This window comes from Anas acuta, chromosome 23 (genome assembly GCF_963932015.1).
Source record: "Anas acuta chromosome 23, bAnaAcu1.1, whole genome shotgun sequence".
Lineage (NCBI taxonomy): Eukaryota > Metazoa > Chordata > Aves > Anseriformes > Anatidae > Anas > Anas acuta.
The window spans coordinates 2,087,334-2,110,372 of NC_089001.1; the positions used below are offsets into that span (position 1 = coordinate 2,087,334).

At 66.4% G+C, this 23,039-nt stretch overlaps 1 protein-coding gene across 16 annotated transcripts; it reads left to right on the forward strand.

The window, feature by feature from the left end:
• Positions 1 to 297: 297 nt before the first annotated feature.
• PHLDB1 (pleckstrin homology like domain family B member 1) lies at positions 298 to 22,931 on the forward strand. 16 transcript variants are annotated; one of them, XM_068659359.1, is made up of 26 exons: positions 298 to 525; positions 2,164 to 2,262; positions 2,699 to 2,822; positions 2,942 to 3,112; positions 5,624 to 5,749; positions 7,431 to 8,707; positions 10,206 to 10,439; positions 10,518 to 10,655; positions 10,831 to 10,968; positions 13,230 to 13,358; positions 14,653 to 14,808; positions 14,906 to 15,016; positions 15,176 to 15,265; positions 15,568 to 15,690; positions 16,555 to 16,692; positions 17,282 to 17,431; positions 17,823 to 17,990; positions 18,134 to 18,250; positions 18,354 to 18,456; positions 18,746 to 18,790; positions 19,849 to 20,140; positions 20,724 to 20,814; positions 20,906 to 21,052; positions 21,202 to 21,421; positions 21,569 to 21,654; positions 22,685 to 22,931. In XM_068659359.1, the coding sequence occupies exons 2-26, from the start codon at positions 2,203 to 2,205 to the stop codon at positions 22,823 to 22,825; spliced, it is 4,575 nt and encodes a 1,524-aa protein (XP_068515460.1). In that variant the 5' UTR covers positions 298 to 525; positions 2,164 to 2,202; the 3' UTR covers positions 22,826 to 22,931. The 16 variants fall into 16 exon arrangements, with proteins under 16 accessions (XP_068515460.1, XP_068515453.1, XP_068515452.1 ...); XM_068659352.1 differs by lacking the exon at positions 298 to 525 and adding an exon at positions 854 to 1,051; XM_068659351.1 differs by lacking the exon at positions 298 to 525 and adding an exon at positions 1,882 to 1,971.
• Positions 22,932 to 23,039: the final 108 nt, after the last annotated feature.

The following is a 23,039-nucleotide window of genomic DNA, read 5'->3' on the forward strand; positions in this document are numbered from 1 at the left end:
TCCCAGCCGGGTGCTGGGGCTCCCCACGGCCCTATAAGCGAGTGGTTGGGGGGGCAGCAGCACCCTGCAGTTGTGGCGGGGCTGAGTGGACAGCGAGGGGCCACAGGGCTCGGCGTCCTCCCAGGTGAGGCCCCTGCCCTGCCCGGAGAAGAAAGGGGCTTTTGTCTTCCCTCGGCTCCAGGAGTCACGGAGGGAGCCGCCAGCCCGCGAGCGGCCCTGCACGCGGGGGGCATGGGGACCGCTTGCTATTTGCCGGTAACTGAGCCCGACCCCTTGGCATTTGCTGCCTTTGCCTCTTCCCACGGCGGGAACAAGCAGCGTGTTTTGCAGGCTTGCAGCGAGAGAAGAAAGGCGGCCTTGTCCGCGCCAGAGGTGGGGCGCCGGCCGGGGCGGCCACGCTCCCGCCCCGCATTCCTCTGACAGAGCCTGCTTGTGCGGGGCTGTGCAGGGGAGCCAGGACACGGGGGCTGCTGCGGGCGCCCCGCTGCACCCAGCGCCGCGGGGACTGGCAGCATCTCCAGCACGGTGAGGAGCGGGTGGGGGGGCTGGCACGAAGCAGGGTGGGCATCGGGGGTGCGTTGGAGCTGACAGCGGGGTCCTCGTCCCGGTCACGGGTGATGGAGCAGAAGACACCAGGGTTGGGTAAGATCAGGCAGCAGGATGTAGGCAGGATGGGGATATGCCCCAGAAAGGGTGCTGAGCTGCGGGCGGGACGGTGGGGCTGGAGCTCCCCCGTTTCTTGCCCTCGGTGATGCACGTTGGGGATCACCGCGTGGGGAAGGGGTTAACGCCCGCACAGGATCCCACCCTGGCTCCGCTCCCTTCCTATGCAGGAGCCCGGCCCCTCGCTGGCTTTTCCTCCGGACGTTGTTGTGGGGCCTCGGTGTTGGTGAGGAGAAGGGGTTCGGGCAGGCCACGGGCTCTTAAAATGCTGGGGAGCGTGGTCCACCCGCGGGCGGGCAGCAGCTGCCGGCCCCGGCAGCTTGTGGGGGCTGCGGGGACTCTGCCTCGGAGGCTCCCGCTCAGCACCCGCACCAGGACGGGGTGGCAGGTAAGGGAAGGCAAGGGGGGGGCACATCCACGCCTGGTGGGCACCAGGTACCTGGGCACTGCTGGGGAGCTGCCCGCGGGCTTTTCGGAGCCCCTCACCAGCCCCTATCCCGCACGGGGTGCCCGCAGCCCCGTTGGGCTGTGGCTTTGGGGCAGCCAGCCCTCATGTCGAGCGGAGTGGTCTGGGCTCCGTCCCAGCCCTGGATCCGACGCCTGCTGTTTTCCAGCATTTCATTTTTTCCGCAGTGTGTAATAGCCACCCGCTCGCCCCCGCAGCTGCGCGCGGTGCTGGCGGGGTGGGGAGCGCTGTCCCTCGCCCGGCGGGACGCGGGGGCCAGGGGTGATGCTGGGGCAGGGCTGCTGCACGGAGCAGACCCCGGGGCTTGTCCCCATGCCCGGCACACCCTGGCTGCTCTGCAGGGGTTGGGAGGGAGAGGATTTTGTTACCTGTGAGCAGCAGCTGGCCCCGGGCTGGGATCCCCAGCAGGGTGAGCCCACTCCTCTGCTGTGCTCGCCCACAGTGGGGCCAGCGTGGCCAGGAAGGGTTCAGCTGAAGGGTTAAGCCACAAGCAGCCAGGCCGGGGCGGAAGGAAGGGACGCAGGGAACCGAGGATGGTAAATTTAGTAACCCCAGAGCATCCCGTCCCGTGTCCGTCCGTGCGCAACAAGTGGCGTGAGCGCCGGCTGAGGGAAATCGCTGCCTCCTGGCACCGGGTTCCTCCCTGTCAAGGCACTGGGTGGCCACCCCGGCTGGCAGCACGGTGGCCACTGGCCTATTTGCCGTGCCCGTGCATCACACACCAGCGTGGCAAATGGGGTGGGAGGGCTGGGGGGGGTGTGGGCAGTATGTGGGGAGCCCCCGCACGCCCCTGTTCCTGGGAGAGCTGCTACCCACAGCCTGACGGCTTCTTCCTGTGCTTGGTGCGTGCGTGGGGGTTTCCTGGGTGAGCTGGAGCCTGCGTCCTGCTGGGCAGGGACGCTCACCAGCTTTGGGGAGCGAGCGCAGGGCCAGAAACGGGAACAGAGCGCAGGGAGCCCCGCAGCACAGCCTGTGCGTCCCTGTGCTGGTGGTTGTGGCACAGCTGCCCCTGCTGACAGCTCCGTTTCTCCCAGCCCGTGCCTGGTATCGCCAGGAGCCTGCGCGCAGGCACCATGGAGGCACCCAGCAGGAGCGCCGCCAGCCCAACCCGCAGGGTGCAGACCATCATCCAGGTGAGTGCACGGGGTGGAGGCAGCTGAGCCCTTCCCACACCGCCCCAGCACACGGCAGGGCCCCGACTTGGTGGCACCAGGGGTGGTGAGGGGAGGCAAAACCCAGCTGTGACAGCAGTGCCGAGCCCCTGACAGCGCAGGGATGTGGTGGGAGCCCTTCTCCTCGGTGCCAGCCCTGCTGTGATGCTGCCCTCTGGCCTCTCCTCAACCCAATCCTGTTATGGGATCAGCGTAAAGCCAATTGAGCTAAGTGGCTGCTGGCTTGGATCCTCTTAGATGGAGCCCAAGCCCCAAGGATCCCCCCTGCGGACCTGATGTGGGTCTGGCAGCAGGGTGGGAAGGAGCCCCGGGCTCTGGGTCAGCCCCCTCCCTGCCCAGCTTTGCGGGGCTCACGGGGTGCTGCAGGCAGCCCTGACCCCTCCTTTGTCCCCTGCAGAACAGCCCCCTGGACCTGATCGACACGGGCAAGGGGCTGAAGGTGCAGACGGAGAAGCCCCACTTGGTGAGCCTGGGCAGCGGCCGCCTGAGCACTGCCATCACCCTGCTGCCCCTGGAGGAAGGTGAGTGCTGGCTGCTGGCCTGGCCTCCTGCATGTAGGATCACCCCATACAGCTGCCTGCGGTGGCTTTTCGGGGTCCCCGTGGGCAGCAGGAGGAGCGCTCAGCCTCTCTCCTGGCAGGGAGGACCACGATCGGCACGGCTGCGAAGGACATCGTCCTGCAGGGCCCTGGGCTGGCTCCTGAGCACTGCTACATCGAGAACGCGCGGGGCACGCTCACCCTGCACCCCTGTGGCAACGCCTGCGCCATCGATGGAGTGAAGATCCAGCGGCCCACGCGCCTCACCCAAGGTAGGGCTGTGCCGCGGAGATGGGTTTGGGCAGCTCCAGGGCAGGAGCTGGCCCCGGTGGGCAGGGTTTGTGCCATCAGATGCTGGAGGTCTCTCCGGAGCCATCCTGCCACTGCTCATCCTGTTGTAGCAGCTCCTGGCTGGGGCTGTAGCAGGGTGCTGGCACCATCTGGGAGGTTTTTTTGCCCAAAATGAATGTTATCTTGTGACCTGGTGCTGGGGGCACAGGCTGAGAGGTTGGAAAAGATCTCCAAGATCTCCACCAATACCATCTGCTAAGTCACATCCCTCAGCGGGGACCTTTCCCGAAGGAGCAGCCCATCAGGGGCTGGGTACTCAGAGGCTCCCTGCGTGGCTGGGGACCCCTCTGTCCCCCCACCCCACTGCCTGCAGGCTGCGTGCTCCTGGCACCCCGGGGAGGACCCGGGGCTCCGGAGCGGCTCCGGAGCTGCTCCACCAAGGCTCTCAGCCTCCTGCCCAGCCTCCGGGGCTCTTTCCCCGGCCCTCGGGAGCCGCTTTTTGTGCCCGCAGCCCCGGGGCACGAAAGGAGCCGTGTGTCCGTGCGGCGGCGGCGAGCACCGCCCGTGCCCCTCCCGCGCGGCTCCTCCCCGGGGCGGTCCCGGTGCGCTCCCGGTGCGCGGCCCCCGCTGCCGGGGCGGCGGCGGCGGCGGCTCCGTGGCCTGCGGGCGGCTGGGGCACGGCGGCGGCTCCGCGGTGAGTGCGGGGGGAGCCGCGGACGGGGCACCGGGGGGTTGGGAGCCGGTGGGCACCGAGGGGGCGGTCGGGCACCGGGCACCGGGACCGGCCTGCGCTCGCTGCGGGGCCGGCACCGCCGCCGCCGGGCTTTGTTCGGCGGCCCCGGGGCTGCCGGCGCCCCCCGGAGCTTCGCTGGGGTCGGCTCCGGGCAGCTCGGTTCCCCCCCCACGGCCCCCGGGGCTGCTCCCCTCCCTTCTCGGGCCGCCATCTCATTCATCGCCCGCGGTGTCGGGTTGCGCCGGGGGCAGAAATCCGGCTCCTGCTCTCCCCGGGAGCGGCGCTGATTTCCCCGAGCCGCTGCTGGAGCCGGGGGGAGCCGCACAAAGGCCCGGAGCTGGGCTGGGGGGAGCCGGGGGGAGCTCGTCCAGACCCCCCCGGGGCAGTGCCGTGGGGCTGTCCGGGTTTTCACCCGGCACGGGACTCGTTCCTGTTTTAGCTGGAGGATTTTTGCTGCCCGGGGGGGATGCCCTGCGCCTCCCCTCGCTGCCCTTTCGGGGGGCGGCTGGGGGCTTCGAGGGGGGGACCCTGGGCTGGGCATGGTGAGAGCCCTGCCACGGGATGAAGAAGGGGCCTGGGGGGCAATGGAGAGGGGTGCGGGGGCTTTGCCGTGCCGGTGGGTGCCGGGTGGCCGCACGCTGTCCCTTTGTTCCCTCCTGCCTTGCGGGGGGCTCGGCGGCAGGCACGGGGAAGGTGCAGGGCGCAGCAGGGTGGGAGCTTGGTGGGCGTTGGTGAGCGATGGCCGTGCCAACTAACGTAGCGTTTGGGAGGGGGCCCTCACACAGCATGATCCACGCCACCCAGAGCTGGTGTCCCCACTGGGCAGGCAGGGTGCAGCCCCTGGGGACCCCTGCCCGGGGATTTCCCAGCCCAGCTCCCTTCCCTCCAGACCCCCTGCGCTGGCAGGGCTGGGGCTGAGCCTGCCGCTGCTCTCCAGGTCTGTGCCTGCCAGCTCAGCTGCTCCAAAAAATGCATCCCTTCCAGCAAGGGATTTTCGGCTGCGGCTGACAGCGAGGAGCAAGCCTCTACCCAGGGCTCTGGCAGGCGCTTCAAAGCGGGGTGTGTCGGCAGCAGCCGTGCTCCGCCAGCACAGGGCTCCCCAGCAGCAGCAGCAGTGGCTGAGAAGGCTGCGTGCTGCCTGCTCCCAGGCACCCTGGGCTGGGTGTGGGACTTTGGCACCGTGGCTGCCGGATGCCGTTGTCTTTACTGCCGAGGGACCTTTTACAGCCCCTCGCGGGGCAGGTGTTGGCAGCGTTTCCCCACCGGGGCTCTTTGAGCTCCATCCATCGCCTGCGCTCGGCGGCGACTTGCTGCAGCCTCTGCTGCCGGTTCCCTTGGGCTGTGCAAGCCTGGCTTCCCTCCCTGCATTCCTCCTCCTCCTCCTCCCTCCCTCCGAAAGCTCCCGGTTTGGGCCGAGCAGCGGTGGACAGGAGCTGTCTTGTCTGCAGCTGGCGGCGGCGCTGGAGCACGGCCAGCTCCCTCTGACGCGCGGCAGCGCCGAGGCCCAGGCCCCAGCTGTGGCTGCGCGAGATGCTGCGCCCAGTCGTGGAGTGACCTGGATTTCAGCTCTGCCCTGAGCCTGTGCTGACAGCGGGGCTCGATCCCACCCTGGGGAGCGTGGCACGGCCGGGTGCTGCCCCCTGGCCTGCCCTCGCCAGCTCCCGTCTCTCCTCTCCCCAAAGTGTCACCCAAGGGTGCCCAGGCGGCTGTCCCCGTGCTGCTGGCACCCCCGGGGAGCTGACAACCCCTCTCTCCACAGGTTGCACCATCTGCCTGGGCCAGGCGACCTTCCTGCGCTTCAACCACCCTGCTGAAGCCAAGTGGATGAAGAGCATGATCCCGGCAGGGGGCAGGAGCCCCGCCGCCGTCTACGGGCTGCCAGCGAGTAGGTGACCCCTCTGCTTCCAGGCAGGGCTGTTTGGGGATGTCAGGGGGGTCCCCGAGCCCCCCGGGGAGCTGGCAGCAGGGCTCGAGGCTGCCTGCAGCAGGCGTTTGTTCCTCAGCCCTCGTTTTGGGTTCTCCCGGGCAGGGCTCCGGGGAGGCAGGAGGGGATGAAGCTGCCCGAGCTCACCCAGCATCACCGCGGGGTCCAGGCTGATGCTGTCCGGATCAGGGCTCGCACCCAGCCCCAGATGCCCCGTGGTGCCCGTGCTCGCTGTTGCCTCGGCCTGGTGTCTGTGCTGATGTCTGTTAATTATTAATGGCGCCTGAGAAACGTTTAATTGTACGGGCAGCGAGGCACAGCTCCTGGTTTCTGCCGAGCCTGGGTCCCCCTGACCACAGGGGGGTCTCAGGGCTCTCACCCCTCGGTTGGTGCCAGGGTGCTGGGGTGCGCACCCCTCGCCCCCCCTGCCTGGGAGCTGCTGTTTACATTCAGGGCTGGCTACGAGGAGGCTGTGAAGGCCGTTTCCCTGGCTGTGCTGCTTAATCTAGCCAGCTCCTTATCTCCCTGTGTCTGTCTGGAGGCCGGGGACCTGCTTGGTGCTGGCACAGCCCCTGCTCCTTCCACGGTGCCAGGCTGGGGATGCTGCAGGTGCAGATCGGTGCCTGGAGATGTCTGAAACCCAGTACCGGGGCCGGCAGCCACGCTGCCTGCCCCGAGCAGCATGCCCTGGCACTGCACGAGGCGCTTGGCAGCCTCCCCTGTGCCACGTGCACGGTGCTGAGGGCCAGGAAGGCATCAGACCCTGCAGCTGGGGGACGGGGAGAAAGGACACAAGGAGTTGCCGTGTCCTTAGTGTCCTGTGACTGCCCGCAGCTGCTCCCCACGTGGGCCCTGCTCGCACCCCCTGCCCCTGTGGCACTGGGTTGCTCGTGCAGGGATGCTGCCCGCTGCTCTGGGCTCCTCCTGGGCTGTGGGACCAGTGGTGTCCCTCCCAGCGGGGCCTCTCGGGTGTCCTCAGCACCTCCCGGTGCTGGTGTTTTGGGCTGCTGCTCGCCTGGTTAGCTGTGGCTCCGTGAGACAGCGCCGCGGGGCCCCTCGGCCTGCTCCCATGCAATGATTGTGCAGGCAGACAGGGCAGGAGCCTTGTGCCGTGGGCAGAGAGGATTTAATGAAATGAAGTGAGCTTGGGGCTGCTGAGCAGACGAGGCTGCTGCTCGATCCCATCGCTTTCTGCAAGAGGCCGGGCTCTGCGCTCTGTGCCCGTTGTGCCAGGAGCCTCTCCGGCCGCCCAGAGAGCAGCTCCCAAATGCTGCTGGTGGGGTTCTCTCACAGCCGGTGACGTGTGAAGGGCACAGAGCAGCGGGCAGCCCCCTGGGATCACGGCGGGTGCCTGCAGCCCCCCGGGGAGCGGTGCCGGGGCTCCTGGAGGCAGGCACCTCACCAGAGGCCAGGCAGAGCTATCGGGTTTCTGTTACCCTGGAGATGGGGCCGGTGGGACAGCAGCTGGGTGCCAGCCTGCCTTCTGGCCCCGGGGACACTCAGTGAGGTGGCGGGGGGCTTGGCAGAGGGGCTCGGACCCTCTGCAGGTCTTGTAGGGTGGCTCCAAGCGGGGCTGGGGAAGGGGCACCGTGGTTTTGGGGCCTCAGCCTGCTCTGAAACCCGCTCCCGTGTCTGCCTGCAGAGCCCGAGGCCCTGGTGAACGGCGGCCGCCCGCTGCCCCTGCACGAGCTGGCGGCGGGGGAGCGCGCCCAGCCCAGCCACAGCTCCCTGGTGAGCTCCATCGAGAAGGACCTGCAGGACATCATGGACTCGCTGGTGCTGGAGGAGCCGGCGTCCCCCGGCAAGAAGCCGTCCCCCCGCGGCCCGTCCCCGCTCTGCTCCTCCGTGGTGAACGGGGGTGGGCGCTGCCTCCTGTCCCCCCCGCTGAGCCCCGGCGCCACCTCGGGGGGCTCCAGCTACGAGAACGCCTCGCCGCCCTTCTCGCCTCTCTCCTCGCCCACCAGCAGCGGGGGCTACGCCAGCCACTCGCCCAGCAGCCAGGAGCAGGGCCCGGCCGTGCCCCCCGTGGTGCCGCTGCGCTCCTCCAGCTACAACCACACCGTGCAGCCCCCCTCGCAGCGCCTGCCCGCGCTGCCCTACGGGGGGCACGGCGAAACGCGGCCGGCAGAGCCCCCCCGAGCTTGGCAGGCCGTCCCGGACACCCCCGTGGCCCCCGTTTCCATCGGCCTCGGGGAGCACCGAGCAGGCAGCCCCCGCGCCCAGCCCTCCGGGAGCCCTCGGCTGACCCCCAGGACCCCTCTGGGCTCCTCGGTGCCGCGGGCACGGGCAGCCCTACAAGAGCGGCCCCCCAGCCCCTTCAGGGAGCCCAGGGACCCCCAAGCCCCCAGCCCTGCCCGGCAGCCCGCAGCCAGGGTGCTCCCAGATGCTTCGGGGCCAGCCAGAGCAGCCGCAGGGCTGCAGCCCCCCGAGAGCCCACGGGCAGCCCGCAGGACTGTGGAGAGCATGCGGGAGCTGCCCCCGCTGAGCCCCTCCTTGTCCCGCCGGGCTGCCAGCCCCCGGGCAGCCCCGGAGACCCCCTCCCCACAGCCCCGGCTGGGCAGAGAGGTTCCCGGGAGCCCCCGCAGCAGGCGCAAGGGCCACGAGGAGCCGAGCCCTGCAGCAGGGAGGAGCAGCAGGGCTGGGAGCCCCTCGTCTCCGCTGCTGGCAGAGCCAGCCCCGCGCCGCCCCAGCTTCGGCTCCTGCCTGAGCCCCGCGTACAGCCTGGGCTCCCTGGCCATGCCCTCGCCCCGGCAGAGCCCCCGTGCCCAGAGGAAGCTGTCCGGGGACGTGCGGCTGCCCGCGGGCGTGCGGGAGCGCAAGAACAGCATCACCGAGATCAGCGACAACGAGGACGAGCTGCTGGAGTACCACCGGCGGCAGCGCGAGGAGCGGATGCGGGAGCAGGAGATGGAGCGCCTGGTGAGCACGGCGGCACGGGGGGCAGCTCCTTGCCACGGGGAAGGGCGACTTGTCCCAAGCTCGGCGGGTTCGAGCCGGGGTTTTGAGGGGCTGGAAGCACAGGGCGTGCTCTTTGAGCTTCTGTTTTTAAAATGTAGGCCTTTTCTCCCGGGGATTTTGCTGCAGTTGCTAACAGCAGCTTATGAATGATGTGAACAGGCTCCCAGGCTCGGGTTTATCCAGAGAGATTATGGCTGGGAGCGGCTGTTGGTGCCCCCGGGCTGTGTGGGAGCTGCTGCCTTGCGCCGAGTCCTTCTGCTCGCGGCAGCCAAGGGAAGCCACGGGCTCAGCCTGCGGCAGCATTGTTCTGATGTGCACGGCTGCTTTCTGCTGCAGACGTGTAAATTTTGGTGCCTCTGGGGTCGCAAAGTCCCTGCCAGGGCTGTGGCTTCTCGGCGGGCTGTGGTGGCTGCCTGTGCGTGGTGTGCAGATGCTGTTCCTGGCTGGCAACTGCTGGGAGGCTCCTGTGGGCATTGCATCTCTATATTTAGGGCTGGGGATTGAGTTTTTATAGAGCGAGCAGCTGCCTGGGTGGGGCTTGCCCTGTGCATCTGTCTCTCCTTGCTGCTGAGGGGGTCTCCCGGAGCACCCAGGGGTTGCAGGGGGCAGCAGGGCCAGGAGGGTGCTCCCTGGCTCTGCCTGGCTCAGCCACCTGGGGGGTGCAGTGCGGGGACCCGTGTGTCCCCCCCCCCCGGTGTCATGCCCAGGACAACCCGTGCTCGTCGCTGCTGTGCGTGCCTTTGTTGGCAGCGCCGCCTTTGTTTTCCCAGGGAGGGGACCAGGCTGGCGTGGAGGCACAGCCTGCGCCTTCTGGGGCTCTGCGTGCCGGGGGTGCCTCCCCGGGGGGCTGGCTGGGACCCCCGCTGGGGCGCTGCAGGGTGGCAGCAGTGCCCGGTGCCCGTCTGGCTGGGCAGCAGGAGCCCTGTTGGCTCATCCCTGACTCATGGTGGGTGCAGACGGCCTGAATCACCACCTCGAAATAGCCCTGTGCGGCATGCAGAGGCAGCGTGGCGCTGGGCCGGGGCTGCTGTCTGTAATTAGCCTGTCTCCAGCTCCAGGCACATCACATGCGCCACGGGCTGACGGTCTGCTCGCTGCCTGGGCGGGCAGGGGGCACGGAGCAGTGCAGCCCCCGGCCTCATGGAGCTGCCAGGGTGGCTGGGACCTGCCGAGGTGGGTGACAGCCCCAGAGCCAGGGGAAGCCCACCTGGCACGGCTGCGATGAGCTGATGGAGCCGGTGCTCCCCAAAAAAAAACATTTTCCCTTACATGCTCTGCAGTGGGACCACTGGGTCCCAGATGTCCTGGGCAGAGCCCGTGTGCTGGATGGGTGCTGGGACCCCTCCCCGAGCACGGTGGGCAGCAAGGCTCCTGTGCTGGCAGGGATGCAGGCGGGCGGTGGCGGTGGCGTGGGCTGGGCTGGGTGCTGCAGGGCCGTGCTAACCGAGCCCCCCCACAGGAACGGCAGCGCCTGGAGACCATCCTCAACCTCTGCGCCGAGTACACCAAGACGGATGGCGCGGAGCTGAGCCATGCGCCCCGGCTCCTGGCCGGGGATGTGGACGCTGGCCGGCAGGCACCCAGGGGTGCCCCCGAGGAGCTGGGCGTGCTGCGGCAGAGGGAGAGTCTGGAGAGGTCGGATGAGGAGAACCTGAAAGAAGAGTGTAGCAGCACCGAGAGCACCCACCACGAGGTGAGGGGATGGGGGTGCCCGTGCTGTGCTGTGCCACGCCAGCCCGTCCCGTGCTGTGCTGACCTGCGCTCTCTGCAGCATGAGGAGCTGGTGGGTCCCCGTGCCAAGGAGGCACAGAGGCTGGAGGAGGAGCGAGCCTGCGTGCTCAGTCGCCTGGACGAGCTGAAAGGCCACGTCAAGGACCTGGAGCAACAGCTGCAGGAGATGCTGCGAGAGGTGAGGGTCTGGGGAGCTCTGCTGGGGTCTCACTCACCCTGTCATCACTGGCGGGCACCTGATCCCACGGGTGATCTTAGATGGACCTCGAGCTGCTGGTCCCGGCAGGACCCAAGTGGGCGCAGGGCAGCAGCGGGGGCTGTGGGATGGTGCTGATGTGGCTGTACCCACCCAGGCGGAGATGGAGCGGGCCCTGCTGCAGGGCGAGCGGGAGGCGGAGGCGGTGCGGCTGCAGCAGGAGCAGGAGGTGGTGCAGCAGCTGCAGGAGAAGCTCTCCAGCCTGGACGCCAGCATCCAGAAGGAGCGGGACAAGGTGAGCCCTGAGGCAGGACTGTCCCTTTGGGGCTGTGCTGTGCTCTTCCCAGCACTGGTGGAGTTGACCCTGGGGGGGTCTCCCAGGCTGCATTTATCCCCCGGGGGACACGTCCTCCTGTCCCTGGGGTCTGCTGAGCCATTCGGTGACACCTTCAGTGTCAGCTCCGTGGGGTCACCACGGGCATTTTCAAGGACAGGGGGAGCATCTGTGCTTGTGGGGAGGGGGAAGAGGTGGCTGGTGGCTTTCCCTCTCCCCTGTCTGTCTGGGACCAGTGCCGCGTCCCACAGCCCTGCTGGAGGAGGGCAGAGATGGCGCTGGGGACGCGCTGTGCTGGGTCTTGGTGGCAGGTTTGGTGTCGCTGGAGCATCCACCTTGCTGGAGGTGGCTGCGCCCCCCTCATCCCAACATTTTCTAGCTTTGGCCAGGAAATCTTTGCGGGTGCCTCACCCAGCTCGGTGGCTGCCAGGAGGCCTGGGGTGCAGCGTGGGCTACTGGCCCAAGCCCCTTCCCTTCCTGGGCCTGGAGTTGTTCGCTGCAACCGCTGTGGTCCCTGCGGGAGGGCAGGCTGCAGCTTTCAGAGATGCTTTCAGCTTGGCCCCGTGGGGCAGCCGCAGGGTCTCCAGCTCTTGTGGGTGCCCAGCTCGCTGCTGCCTGTAGCTGGTGCCATCCCCTCCCTGTCTGCTGGTGCCTTCCCTCGCCACGAAGCAGTGCTGGCGTCCCTGCCCTCCTGGGGCAGCCCTGGGTCGTGGCTGCGGGAGCCCAACCTGTGCTGCTCGGTGCCCGTGGGCAGCTGGAGCCATGTGGGGCTGAGCACGTCGTGACGGGACCCCCGTGGCATTACGGTTCTCGTGTTTTGGTTTTGATTTTCCAGCCCTTTGCAGATGTCTTCTCTAGTGAAAGGCAGCATTGTGCGGAGCTAGGAGAGGAGCAGAAATCTCACTCCTCGAGTCTCTGCTGACTCAACCACCTGCTTTCCTACTCGCTCTGCACTAACTCTCTCTAACCGTGCCTGCTCCAAACGCTGCCACTAATCGCTGCCACCCCTGCCCGCCCCGCAGCCTCCCCTGCCCGTGGGTGCCCTGGGCACTGCGCTCACCCCGCAGGAGCCCCCCGGGAGCATGGGGCAGCAGCACGCCCCACATCCCTCCTGTGCTGCCTTACCTCCTGTCTGCACCAGGAGCGAGCCCCAGCTCAGTGCTCCTGCGCCGTGGGGAGCAGGGGAGCTGCTCCGGGGGATCCTGCACCAGCTCCAGGGACACATCTCCAGGTGGGAGAGCCACAGGTCGGGGTCCTGGCGGTGTGCTGGTGTCCTCGGTGCCGTTGTCACTGAGCACGGCTGGCTGCAGAGTGTGGGGACAGCCCAGTGCCAGGCACAGACGGGGGCCACACGGGCACGTTTAGAGGCAATGTGATGTTATCACCTGGCTTCTGAGCACTGACAAGTACTGCAGAAGCCAAGAGAGCGGAGGATGCTTGTGAAACGTGGTCTTGAGACAAAATATTGATGGGCAACGTTCCTTTCGAGGCTTGCAAGGGTTTGCAGGGTTTCTCAGCGGTGTCCCAGTGAGGACAAGGCTCTCCTTGCTTTAACAGCGCACAGCAGCACGGGGTGTGCAGGGTCCAGTGTGCCACGGGTTTATCCTTGAGACAGGGAGCTGGGACTCCTGGCTGCTTTTTTGGCTCTCCTGCGCTCAGCAGCTTGGACAAGTGTTACTTTCATGGTGCTCAGCCCTGCGTGGTGCTGCAGGAGCTCTGCGAGGCAGCCTCTAGGCAGAGGTTGGACCTGCTCTGGCTAACTGCCGGCATCCTGGGTTCTGCCTGAGCATCGTGAGCGCGAGCCTCTGGTTATCCCGAGGCTGGCTGCGCACCAAGGCAGGGGTCTCTGGCAGTGGCTGGGGCTCCTGGTGCCCTGTGACGGGCAGCGTGCAGGACTGGGATGACTTTAGCCATGCTGCAAAGCCAGGTCAATGCTGAGCTTCTCACTGCCCTTAAATCTTTGGCATAGAAACATGAACCTGAGGTCCAGGGCAGGTTGTAAGACCCGTAACAGCACCCAGCCTGGGGTTCCCGTGGCTTTCGCTCTTTCAGTCTCTTGGTAAATGCCCCCGCGCTCCTCCCCACGTGCCCCTCTGGCTTAGCCACTTTCTAATCCTGCAGCTTCTGCATGGCGCAGATTTGAGAAGTGTTTTCTCTCTTTTTTTTTTCTTTTTTTTTTTTCTCTTTTTTTCTTTTGTTTGTTTTGTTCTCCCCCGATTCAGGAAAGGGCAAAGCTTGATGCTGAAAGGAAGGAGCTAGAGAAACTCCGGGCGCTTTACAATGAGTCGAAGAGCCACCTTGATAACTGCCCTGAGTCTATGCGGGAGCAGTTGCGGGAGCAGATGCGAAGGGTCAGTGTCTCACCCCCACCCCTCCTGGACCATGGCCCACCTCCCTCCGCTCCAGCTTAGGCCAGCTCTTCCCTGGCAGCTGGGGCCGCACTGAGAGCGTCGCACCGGGGCTGGAGGAGGCTGGCGCCGTGCGGGTAAGCTTGCCGCTCGCCTGGCCCCGCGGCGTGCTCTGGACCAGGCAGGGCACGAGCACGGATCCTGCCCCGAGGGTGCCAGGAGGAGCTGCGTGCCCCGTGGCAAAGCCTCGAGCTGTGCGTGGGGTCCCCTCCTGGGGATTTGCTCGGCTGCTCGCAGCGGGGTCTGCCCCGGGAGCTGTAGAGGAGGATGTGCCCTGCGTCAGGGCCATCCTGGCAGGATGCTGAGCATCTCCAGGGCGTGCAGGCGGAGCTGTGTCCGTGTGTCTGGCTGTGGGAGCTGGTGCTGGCTGCGCAGGAGCTGGTGCCCATCCCCCTGAAGTGCTGTCCCCAGGGCGAAGCTCAGGGAGCTCCGCGTCCCTGCGTGTCTGCTCCCAGCTATTTCCTGTGCGCATTTATTTACACAGGCCCGTTGGTTTATGTTAGCGGCGGTCCACGGCATTTTTTTCCCATTATCTGGTGTTTTCCGGTAGCTGCTGACCCTCCCTTGTGGCTAGAGCAGTTCTCACTGCAGCACTCACACACAGCCCGCTCGTGGCCCCTTTCCAGGTTGGATGTGTTGCAGTGGGTGCTGCCCACGGTGCGTGGCAGGCAGGGATGCTCTGTGGCCCAGGACGTGATGGGGTGGCCCAGGACGTGATGGGGTGGCCCAGCACCAGCGGTCCTGGCATGCAGGAGCCCCAGGGGCCGCCTCTGTGCCGCGTGTGGCTTTGGAGCAGCACATTTCCCACTCACCAAGTGTGGGAAATGCATTCCCACGGCGCCAGCGCTGCGGGGGCAGCGTTTTCAGACCGTGAGCTGAGTGCTGCTGCCACTGCTTCGAGGCTGGGAGGTCCCAAGGGTGCTTGTCCGGCATGGTGTCGGTCCGTGGTGGGCTCTGCCTGCCGTGGGCTCGGTGGCGGGGCGCTTGCCACGCTCCCCGCGTGGTGCTGGTGGTGCTGGTGGTGCTGGTGCATGCTGGTTTTGGCTCCACAGCCTGGCAGGGCGCAGCCCCAGCCTGAACGGGGTCCCACGGGGGGCAGTGGATCCGGACGAGCTCTGGGCTTGGCTCCCAGCTCTCGTGAGCTCCTCATCCCGCGGGGTCTGTGCCCGGCGCCTCCTCCATCACCTCCGCGCTGAGGCAAAGGAGTGAGCAGCCGCCCCGTTGTGTGTGTCCCAAGGAAGCGGAGGCCCTGGAGACGGAGACCAAGCTGTTTGAGGACCTGGAGTTCCAGCAGCTGGAGCGGGAGAGCCGGCTCGAGGAGGAGCGCGAGACACGGAGCCAGCAGCTGCTGCAGAGCAGGGCTGAGTATCACCGCAGCATCGCCCACAGGAAGGTAGGGATGGGGAGCAGCAGGCAGCTTGCCCCCAGCCAAGCCTCCTCCCCTCTCTTCCCCCCCCCCCAAAACGGCTCAACCCCTGCTTGTCCCCCAGGACCGGGTGGCTGCCCTGGATGCTCAGGCTGCCCAGATCCATCTGCAGAGCGCCCAGGAGGCTGAACGCCTGGCCAGGGAGAGGAACAGCGTCCTGCAGCTCCTGCAGAAGGTAACGTGGGTGCTGGAGCGTGCAAAGTGTCGGGTGTGCTTTGGGAAGGGAGGTGGAGAGACGGGATCTGGCCGCCTCCTGCAGCGGGTGCTGGTATTTGGGATGGGCTCGGTGGGGTGGTGGTGGTGGTAACCTTCCTGCTGTCACCCTGTGCCTCAGGAGAAGGAGAAGCTTGTGTCTCTGGAGAGGCGATACCAGCTCGTCACAGGCGGCAGGAGCTTCCCCAAGATGCCCTCGGCACTCAAAGAGGTAACTGGGAGGATGGGGGGACTGTCCCCAGAGCTGCCCCCACCCCTGGGGATGAGCCTGGTGCGCAGCAAGCTCTTCTCTGCAGCGCTTCCTCTGCTCCTCAGTGCCTTCTGGCTAGAGCTGGGTGCTCCAGGCTGCTCTGAGCCAAATTGTGGGCTGCAGGAACCATCACGGGGCTGGGAGGGAGGTGAATGCAGCAGAGCGGGGTCCCCTCGTGTCACAGCCTGCTGCCTGCCGGCTCCTGCCGCTGCGTCCCTGCTGCCTGTGCCCGCCTTGCCTACGTGATCTTTACCCTCCCACAGGAAACCCTCCATATCTCAGAGCCTTATGAGCTGTTAGAGGGAACTAAGCCCCTGAGCCCCCTGCCAGGAGCAGCAGCCTCCCTAGCTTCTCCTCCTGCCCACTCCTACCCCAAGGCACAAGAGGTAATGGCCCCAGCCGCACGTGCTCGTGTGCTCGCCCCATCTGCCCCGTGCCCGGCAGCCCGAGCTGCTGCCCGGGTCCCCTTGCTGGCACCAGAGCCCCTACAGAGGCCGACAGCCCCTCGGGGCAGCAGCCGGGCCCTGTGAGAGCAGGCTGTGGTGGCACGGTCTGGGTGTCCCCATTCTGGCCATCTGGTGGCCGGACTTTCCAAAACCCATTGCGTTGACACGTTTGGTTCAGGCAGCGTGAGGAAGTGGCTTTTGAGCAGTCTGACAGAAGATAATTTAACTGTGAACTTCTGCCAGTGCCTAAGCCTTGAGGGAAAGGCTGTGGCGAGGCTGCTGCACGTCTGAGGCTTCCCAGGGGGTGCCCAGCTCTCCTGCGAGCAGTGGCACCAGGCTCTGCCCTACAGGGCCTCCCCTGCTCCAGATTGCCCTGCTGCTGCTGGCAGTGGCACGGGGAGGGCGGCTGCAGGGTTGTGTGGGGAGGGAGGCTCCCAGGGGTGCTGCTTTCAGCCCCAGCCCCATTCCTGGGCTGGTGCCAGGGCAGCCCGAGGCACCTCCTCCAGTGCTGCCTCACCACGGGGGGCTTGCAGCCAGGCTTGGGACCTTGGGGACCCTGGGTTCAGGGTGACAGGAGCCTTGGCAGTGCAGGACAGAGCCCTTTATCCCCAGTGCTGCTGCACCTGAGGCAGCAGAGGCGGTGTGCTGGGGCTCCTGGCCCTGCTTGCTGGCAGGGAAGGGCTGGTGGTGGTGGTTGTGGGGTGTGTGTGTGCATGGGGAGGTTTTCTCCCACGTTGCAGTCCGTGCCGTGAAGCCAGCACATGGCTCTAACTCTCCTCCTTCTCCCCCACTGTGGATTTCTAGGAGTACATGAGGCTGTCTGACGTTTTCAGGTTCTACAGCAATGCCTATGGCTCCAGCCTGGACACTAAAGCTTCTGCTGCTGCCCCTGCTGCTGCTCAGCGCTCTTTCTTGCTTGCTGTGCCCTCTGCAGCCAACGAGGTACCCGCCCCAGAGCATGCTCGGGTTGCCTTCAGGGGCTGCCCCGCTCTGCGGCCTGGGCAGCACTGCGGGAAGCGAAGCTGCAGCAGGCTGGCTGCGCGGCCACCTCCTGTGTCTGGTGCTCAGAGCTTGCCTCTCCGCTAGGCTGGGGGATTTCTCTCGCTGCAGCTGAGCAGGAGGAGGGAGGGCAGTGACCCCGTCCCCGAGCTGGGGCTGGAGAGAGGCTCGGGGGCAGAGCAGGGGGCGAGGGGCTCAGCTCTGTGCCTGTGGCTCCTGCGGGCTCTGCTGCTGCTCCCGGGTGAGGAGGATGCAGAGAAGGTTGGGACCGAGCTTCGTCCCCCGGGCTGGGCTGGAGGCAAGACGAGGGGCTGGAGAGGGGACATCTGATGTCCCTGCTCCATGCTCTGCAGCACCGGGGGGACTGGCAGCAGTCATCCCCGCCAGCTGGCCTTCCTCCTGGGGATGTTAAGCCCTCTTCTGGGGGCTCGTCTCCATCGCTGGCTGCTTGCTCCTCTGTGCCTGTCCCTGTCTGGCCACCCGTGCCCACCACAGTCCCTTCTCCCACCTCACTTTGCTTCTCTCTGCCCAGTACGTGACCGTTGAGCAGCTCTCGGGGATCCTGTGCAGCGTCTGTGCCCCTGCCGCTTCCCCGCTGGGCCGTGCCCCTCCAGCTCCTTCGTCTCCTCCTCCTCCTCCTCCTCCTGTGCTGGCTCTCTCTTCTCCCTCCATCTCCTCAGAGGTTTGTGTCCCATTTCCCTCCCTCTGCCCCCGAGCACCCTCGTGGTGGTGAGGGGTGCCGGCAGGCTGCGGGGGACATGCAGGGAGGGTTGAGGTGCCTGGCGCGCTGCTGTGCAGCCCAAAAACCTCCAAAAAGCTGTCCTTGGCTGCTCAGCTCCTTGCTTGCTGCTCTGCTGCCCGTGTGGCACCTGCCTTGAGCCCTGCCCAGCTCGTGGTGTCCTGGAGCTGCTGGGGCTCAGCTGGGAACCACGGGGCCCTCTGCACCTCCCCTCCTGCCCTGCTCCCCGATGGTGGGGCAGGGATGCTCTGACCTCTCATTCTCTCTCCGTTTGTCCCTCTCACTGTGTTTCTCTGTCCCTCCCTCCCTCCCGTCTCGTGCAATGTCTCTTCAGATGGAGAAGCAGCTCCCAGGGGGCCCAGCGTGGCTCCCGCCTCTTGATTTAGAGAAGTGGTACCAGGAGGTCATGGCTGGCTTTGAGACCTCCTCCTCCCCTCTCTCTCCTTGTTCTTCCCCTCCTCCGCTTCCAGCTAAAGCTCACTCTTCTCAAAAGTCTCTCCAGGTAATGCCCTGCTCCCCCCGAAGTCCCTTGGGGCAGCGTGGGGCAAAGCTGCGGTGCCTGGGGAGAGGCTCCAGGGCAGGGGGGGCTCAAAATTGGGTGCTGGAGCCCCCGTTCCCAGCTCACCTCTGCGCCTCCGTGCCCAGGTCTATCGTGCCAAACTGGAGGGCGACAGCGCCGCGCTCCCCCCTCGGATGAAGAGCAGCACCCCGTCATCCTCTCAGCTCAACATCTCCGCGCTGGGGCGCAGCCCCTCGCCCAAGGTAGGGCTGCAGGGGGGGAGCCGTGCCCTTTGGGGGGCTGCTGCTTAGCTCCAGCCCTGCTCCAGGGTCACAGGGCCGTGCTCACCCTCTTGTCCTGCCCCAGGGCCCCCCGCACGCCCAGAGCCACGCGGGCAGCTTGCCACGAAACCTGGCGGCCACGCTGCAGGACATCGAGACCAAGCGCCAGCTGGCCCTGCAGCAGAAGGGTAAGCTCCTCGGGGGTGCATCTCCCGTCCCAAACACCCAGGGCCGGGCTCTGGCTGGGCTCCAGCCTCTTTGCGCATCCTGGCAGAGGAAGGAACCCGGCTCTGACCCTTTCCTGCCTGGCCGAGGGCAGCAGGGACTGCCCGGGGCTGTGGGAGCCCCGTGGATGGCACAGCCAGGGGAAGTGGTGAGGCTGCAGCGGGACACGGGCGCCTCTCTTACGGTCTCTTGCTTTTCCCCCTCTCTCTCCCCCCTTTCCCTCAACCCCTCCACCTGACGGCGTGCCTCCAGCCGACCCGCTCTCGGCAGAGCCCTTGCAGCCAGGCGATGCACCAGGTAGACACACGAGTGGCTCGGACCTGCCTCGAGTGGCCCCCAAGGCGGCGGCATGGCTGTTTGCTGGTGCCTTTTTGCGTGGATGGGGAGGGGGCACGGCCAGCCAGGACCCCGGGGCGCTGACAAACCTGACAAACTGACAAACCCCATGCCCCCTGCGGGTGCTCCACACGAGAGGAGCTGGGAGAAGCTCGCTGCTCCGGGCACCTGCATCCACCTGGGGTGTGTGGGTGCCTCCCCGTCCCCCTGGTGCTGTGCTGAGGTTTTTGTGCCTGTGAGGGCAGGGGCAGGAGCGGGCATCCCTCAGGGGCTGCCAGCTGGACCCACAGCCCCATCCGTGGCATTCTTTTAGGCCAGAGCTCCCCGAGGCGTGGCTTTGGGGTGCTGGAGCTGGCGTGGGGGCTTGGCAAGCATGGTCCCGGCTGCTCCCCACCCAGCGCTTTGCCCAGCCTGACGCATGTGCCCCTTGGCTGCCCCCGTTGTGTGTGTCTGAGTGTGCTGCTGTGGGCTGCTCTGTGCCAGACGATGGGCTGGAGGAGCAGCTGGCTGTGCCTACACCCCCGGCAGGGCTGTGCCAGCACGCCTGGAGAAGGGGGGAGCCAGGCTGGGAGCTGCTGGGTACCAGGCAGCTGGGTCAGCCCTGCCTAGCCATCGCCTGCAGAGCTGGGGTTGGCACCAGGGTGCCACCTCCTGCTGGGTTCTGAGCCCAAATCCTCCCCAAAGGATGCTGCTGCCCAGGGCACTTGCTGTGCCCAGCCTGGAGTCCCGGCTCCAGCTCCTGCCTCCATTTATCCCTATTCCCCCTGCAACTCCGGTGGCACTCCCAGGGCTGCTGACCTGCTCCCCAGGTCTGCGTGTGTCCTGCGTGCAGCATTGAGCAGGGCACGGTGCTGCAGCAGGGCTGGACAGAGCCCGGCTCTCAGGAACAGCCCCAAAGCGGGGCTCTGAGCGCGGTGCTCCATCGCAGCGGCTTCTGTGCCCCCGTGGGCCCAGGCAGCAGAGCCTGCTGGCTCACTCCTGCCCGCTGACCTGCCTCTCTCCTTCTTCCCGGGGTGCAGGTCAGCAGGTGATCGAGGAGCAGAAGCGGCGCCTGGCAGAGCTGAAGCAGAAAGCGGCAGCCGAGGCTCAGTCCCAGTGGGAAGCCCTGCACGGGCAGCCCCCCTTCCCCACCTCCTACCCCCCGCTCATGCATCACTCCATCCTCCATCACCACCATGCCCACAGCGTGGGGCCCCGGGCTGAGGAGCTGGACCACGCGTACGACACCCTCAGCCTGGAGAGCTCGGACAGCATGGAGACCAGCATCTCCACGGGCACCAACTCGGCCTGCTCACCCGATAACATGTCCAGGTAATCCTGGGGCTGGCTCCTAGCCCCAGGCTGAGCAGCCGGAGGGGTGCAGGTTTTGTGTCCAGCTCAGCCTGGAGCCCTTGCCAGAGGTTTTTTAGCTGCCTGGTGAGCCAGGATGCCCTTCCCAGCCTGCTGCTGCCCCGAGGTGCAGGCGCCATCCCCACAGAGGGGCTGGGAGGGGTTTGCTGGTGGTTGGTTTTGACGCTGTGCTGGGAGGGGCTCGAGTGCTGCACGGGAGCCTCCTGCCATGAGCTGTTTGCTGCCACACCTCCATGGCACCATCCTTCATCCCACGCTCACCCACGGCCTCCCCCAGCATCAGCTCTCCGGGGTTGGTCCCTGGGGCATCTGGTGGAATGTGCCAGGCCCTGTCCTCACCCCGTCCAAGCACAGGGGGGCTTTGCCACCGCATCCTGCAGCTGGTTGTGCTGAGACAGCCCCTGGTGCAGGCAGGGCAGCAGAACCAGCACTGCATAGCAGCCCAGGTAGCACTCCTGTCCTGGGTGCTGTCGGATGAGTGGCACTTGGTCCTGGGTAGGGCCGGGCTCCCTGTGCCCGGGTGACGGCCGTGCTCCTCTTGCAGCACGAGCGGGATGGACGCAGGAAAGATCGAGGAGATGGAGAAGATGCTGAAGGAGGCGCACGCCGAGAAGTCGCGGCTCATGGAGTCCCGGGTGAGCAAACGCATCCCTGGGAGCAGGCTGGGGGCTGAGAGCACGGGCTGGGTCCCCGAACCAGCGGGGCTGAGCACCTCTGTGCCTGCAGGAACGGGAGATGGAGCTGCGGCGGCAGGCGCTGGAGGACGAGCGGCGGCGCCGGGAGCAGCTGGAGCGCCGGCTGCAGGACGAGACCACGCGCCGGCAGAAGCTGGTGGAGAAGGAGGTCAAGCTGCGGGAGAAGCACTTCTCACAGGTGTGGGGCTCGGGGCCGCAGCTCCCAGCACTTCTGGGCTGCTGGAGCCCCTCTCCCCAGCGGGAGGATGCCAGTTTGGGCTGGTGGGCGCGCGGCTCTCGCTGTGGTGCTCGTGCAGCAGGGTTTGCAAAGCAGCGTTGCTTCCCCAGGCCCGGCCCCTGACACGGTACCTCCCCATCCGCAAGGAGGATTTTGACCTGCGGCTGCACATCGAGTCCTCAGGGCACAGCGTGGACACCTGCTACCACGTCATCCTGACAGAGAAGATGTGCAAGGGCTACCTGGTTAAGATGGGGGGCAAGATAAAGTCTTGGAAGAAACGCTGGTTTGTCTTCGACCGCATGAAGCGCACGCTCTCCTACTACGTGGGTGAGTGCCTGTGTTGCCTGGAGGGAACAAATGTCCCAGCTTGGTCCCAGCGTGGTGGCTGCATGGCTCCAGGCTCCCCTGCCCCACACGTTTTGCCTGCCCCCTCCTCGTGCACCACAGCTGACACCGCTTCCCTCCCTCGGGCAGATAAACACGAGACAAAGCTGAAGGGTGTCATCTACTTCCAAGCCATCGAAGAGGTTTATTACGACCACCTCCGCAGCGCCGCTAAGGTGAGAGCTGGGCACTGCTGTCAGGCCGTGCCCTCAGCAGCTCCGTGCAGAGGATGCCCTGGGTGATCTGTGCAGGCTGAATCGCACAGATTCACGGAATCACAGAATCGTTAGGGTTGGAGAAGCCCTCCAGGATCACCTGGTCCTACCACCACTGTCACCACTAAACCGTGTCCCCAAGCACCACATCCAACCTTTCCTTGAACACCCCCAGGGATGGTGACTCCACCACCTCCCTGGGCAACCCGTCCCAACACCTGACCGCTCTTTGTGAGCAGAAATGTCTCCTCATTTCCACCCTAAACCTCCCCTGGCGCAACTTGAGGCCATTCCCTCTACTCCTGTCACTGGTTATCTGCGAGAAGAGGCTGAGCCCCAGCTCCTCACACCTTCCTTTTGGGTAGATAGAGAGAGCGATGAGGTCTGCCCTGAGCATCCTCTTCTCCAGACTAAACACCTCACAGGACGTGTGTCCCAGGCCTTTCCCCAGCTCCGTAGCCGTGCTCTGGCCACACTCCAGGCCCTCGATGTCCTTCTGGTAGTGAGGGGCCCAAAGCTGAGCACAGCACGGCCTCACCACAGCAGAGCACAGGGGCTGATCGCCTCCCTGGGGCACTGATCACACTATTCCTGACACAACCAGGATGCCGTTGGCCTTCTTGGCCACCTGGGCACACTGCTGGCTCATGTTCAGGCACACATCAACCACCACCCCGAGGTCTTTTTCCTCTGCACAGCCTCCCAGCCTGTAGCCCTGTATGGGGTTGCTGTGCCCCGAGTGCCGGACCCGGCTCTGAACCACGTTGAACCTCACCCCTTGGCCTCTGCCCATCACACTGACACTTCCCCACAGCTCAGTGCCTACTGAGGGTGCCAACTCCCTCACCCAAGTCATCGATAAGAGATATTAAAGAGGGTGGGCTCCAACATCACCCCCTGAGGACCAGGGGCCAGCTGTGGGGCTGGGGGGGTGCGGTTGGGGCTCGGGGTGGCCCCGCAGGCGGCCCCTGACCGTGCTCCGTCCCCACAGAGCCCCAACCCGGCGCTGACGTTCTGCGTGAAGACCCACGACCGCCTCTACTACGTGGTGGCCCCGTCGGCCGAGGCCATGCGCATCTGGATGGACGTCATCGTCACGGGGGCCGAGGGCTACACGCAGTTCATGAGCTGAGGGCTTTGGTGGGGTGAAGAGGGAGGGGGATGCCGGGGACCCTCGAGGAGCCGGGGCTGTGTTTGTGTGTTCTGTTTGTTTTTTAACGTCGACTTTTTCAAAACAATTTGGCTGCAAACGTGTCAGACCCAACGGGGCGGGAAGGGAGGGGAGGGAAAAGGAAGGAGGGGAGGGAGGGGAGGGAGGGGAGGGAGGGTTCCCTCCCCCTCTCCAT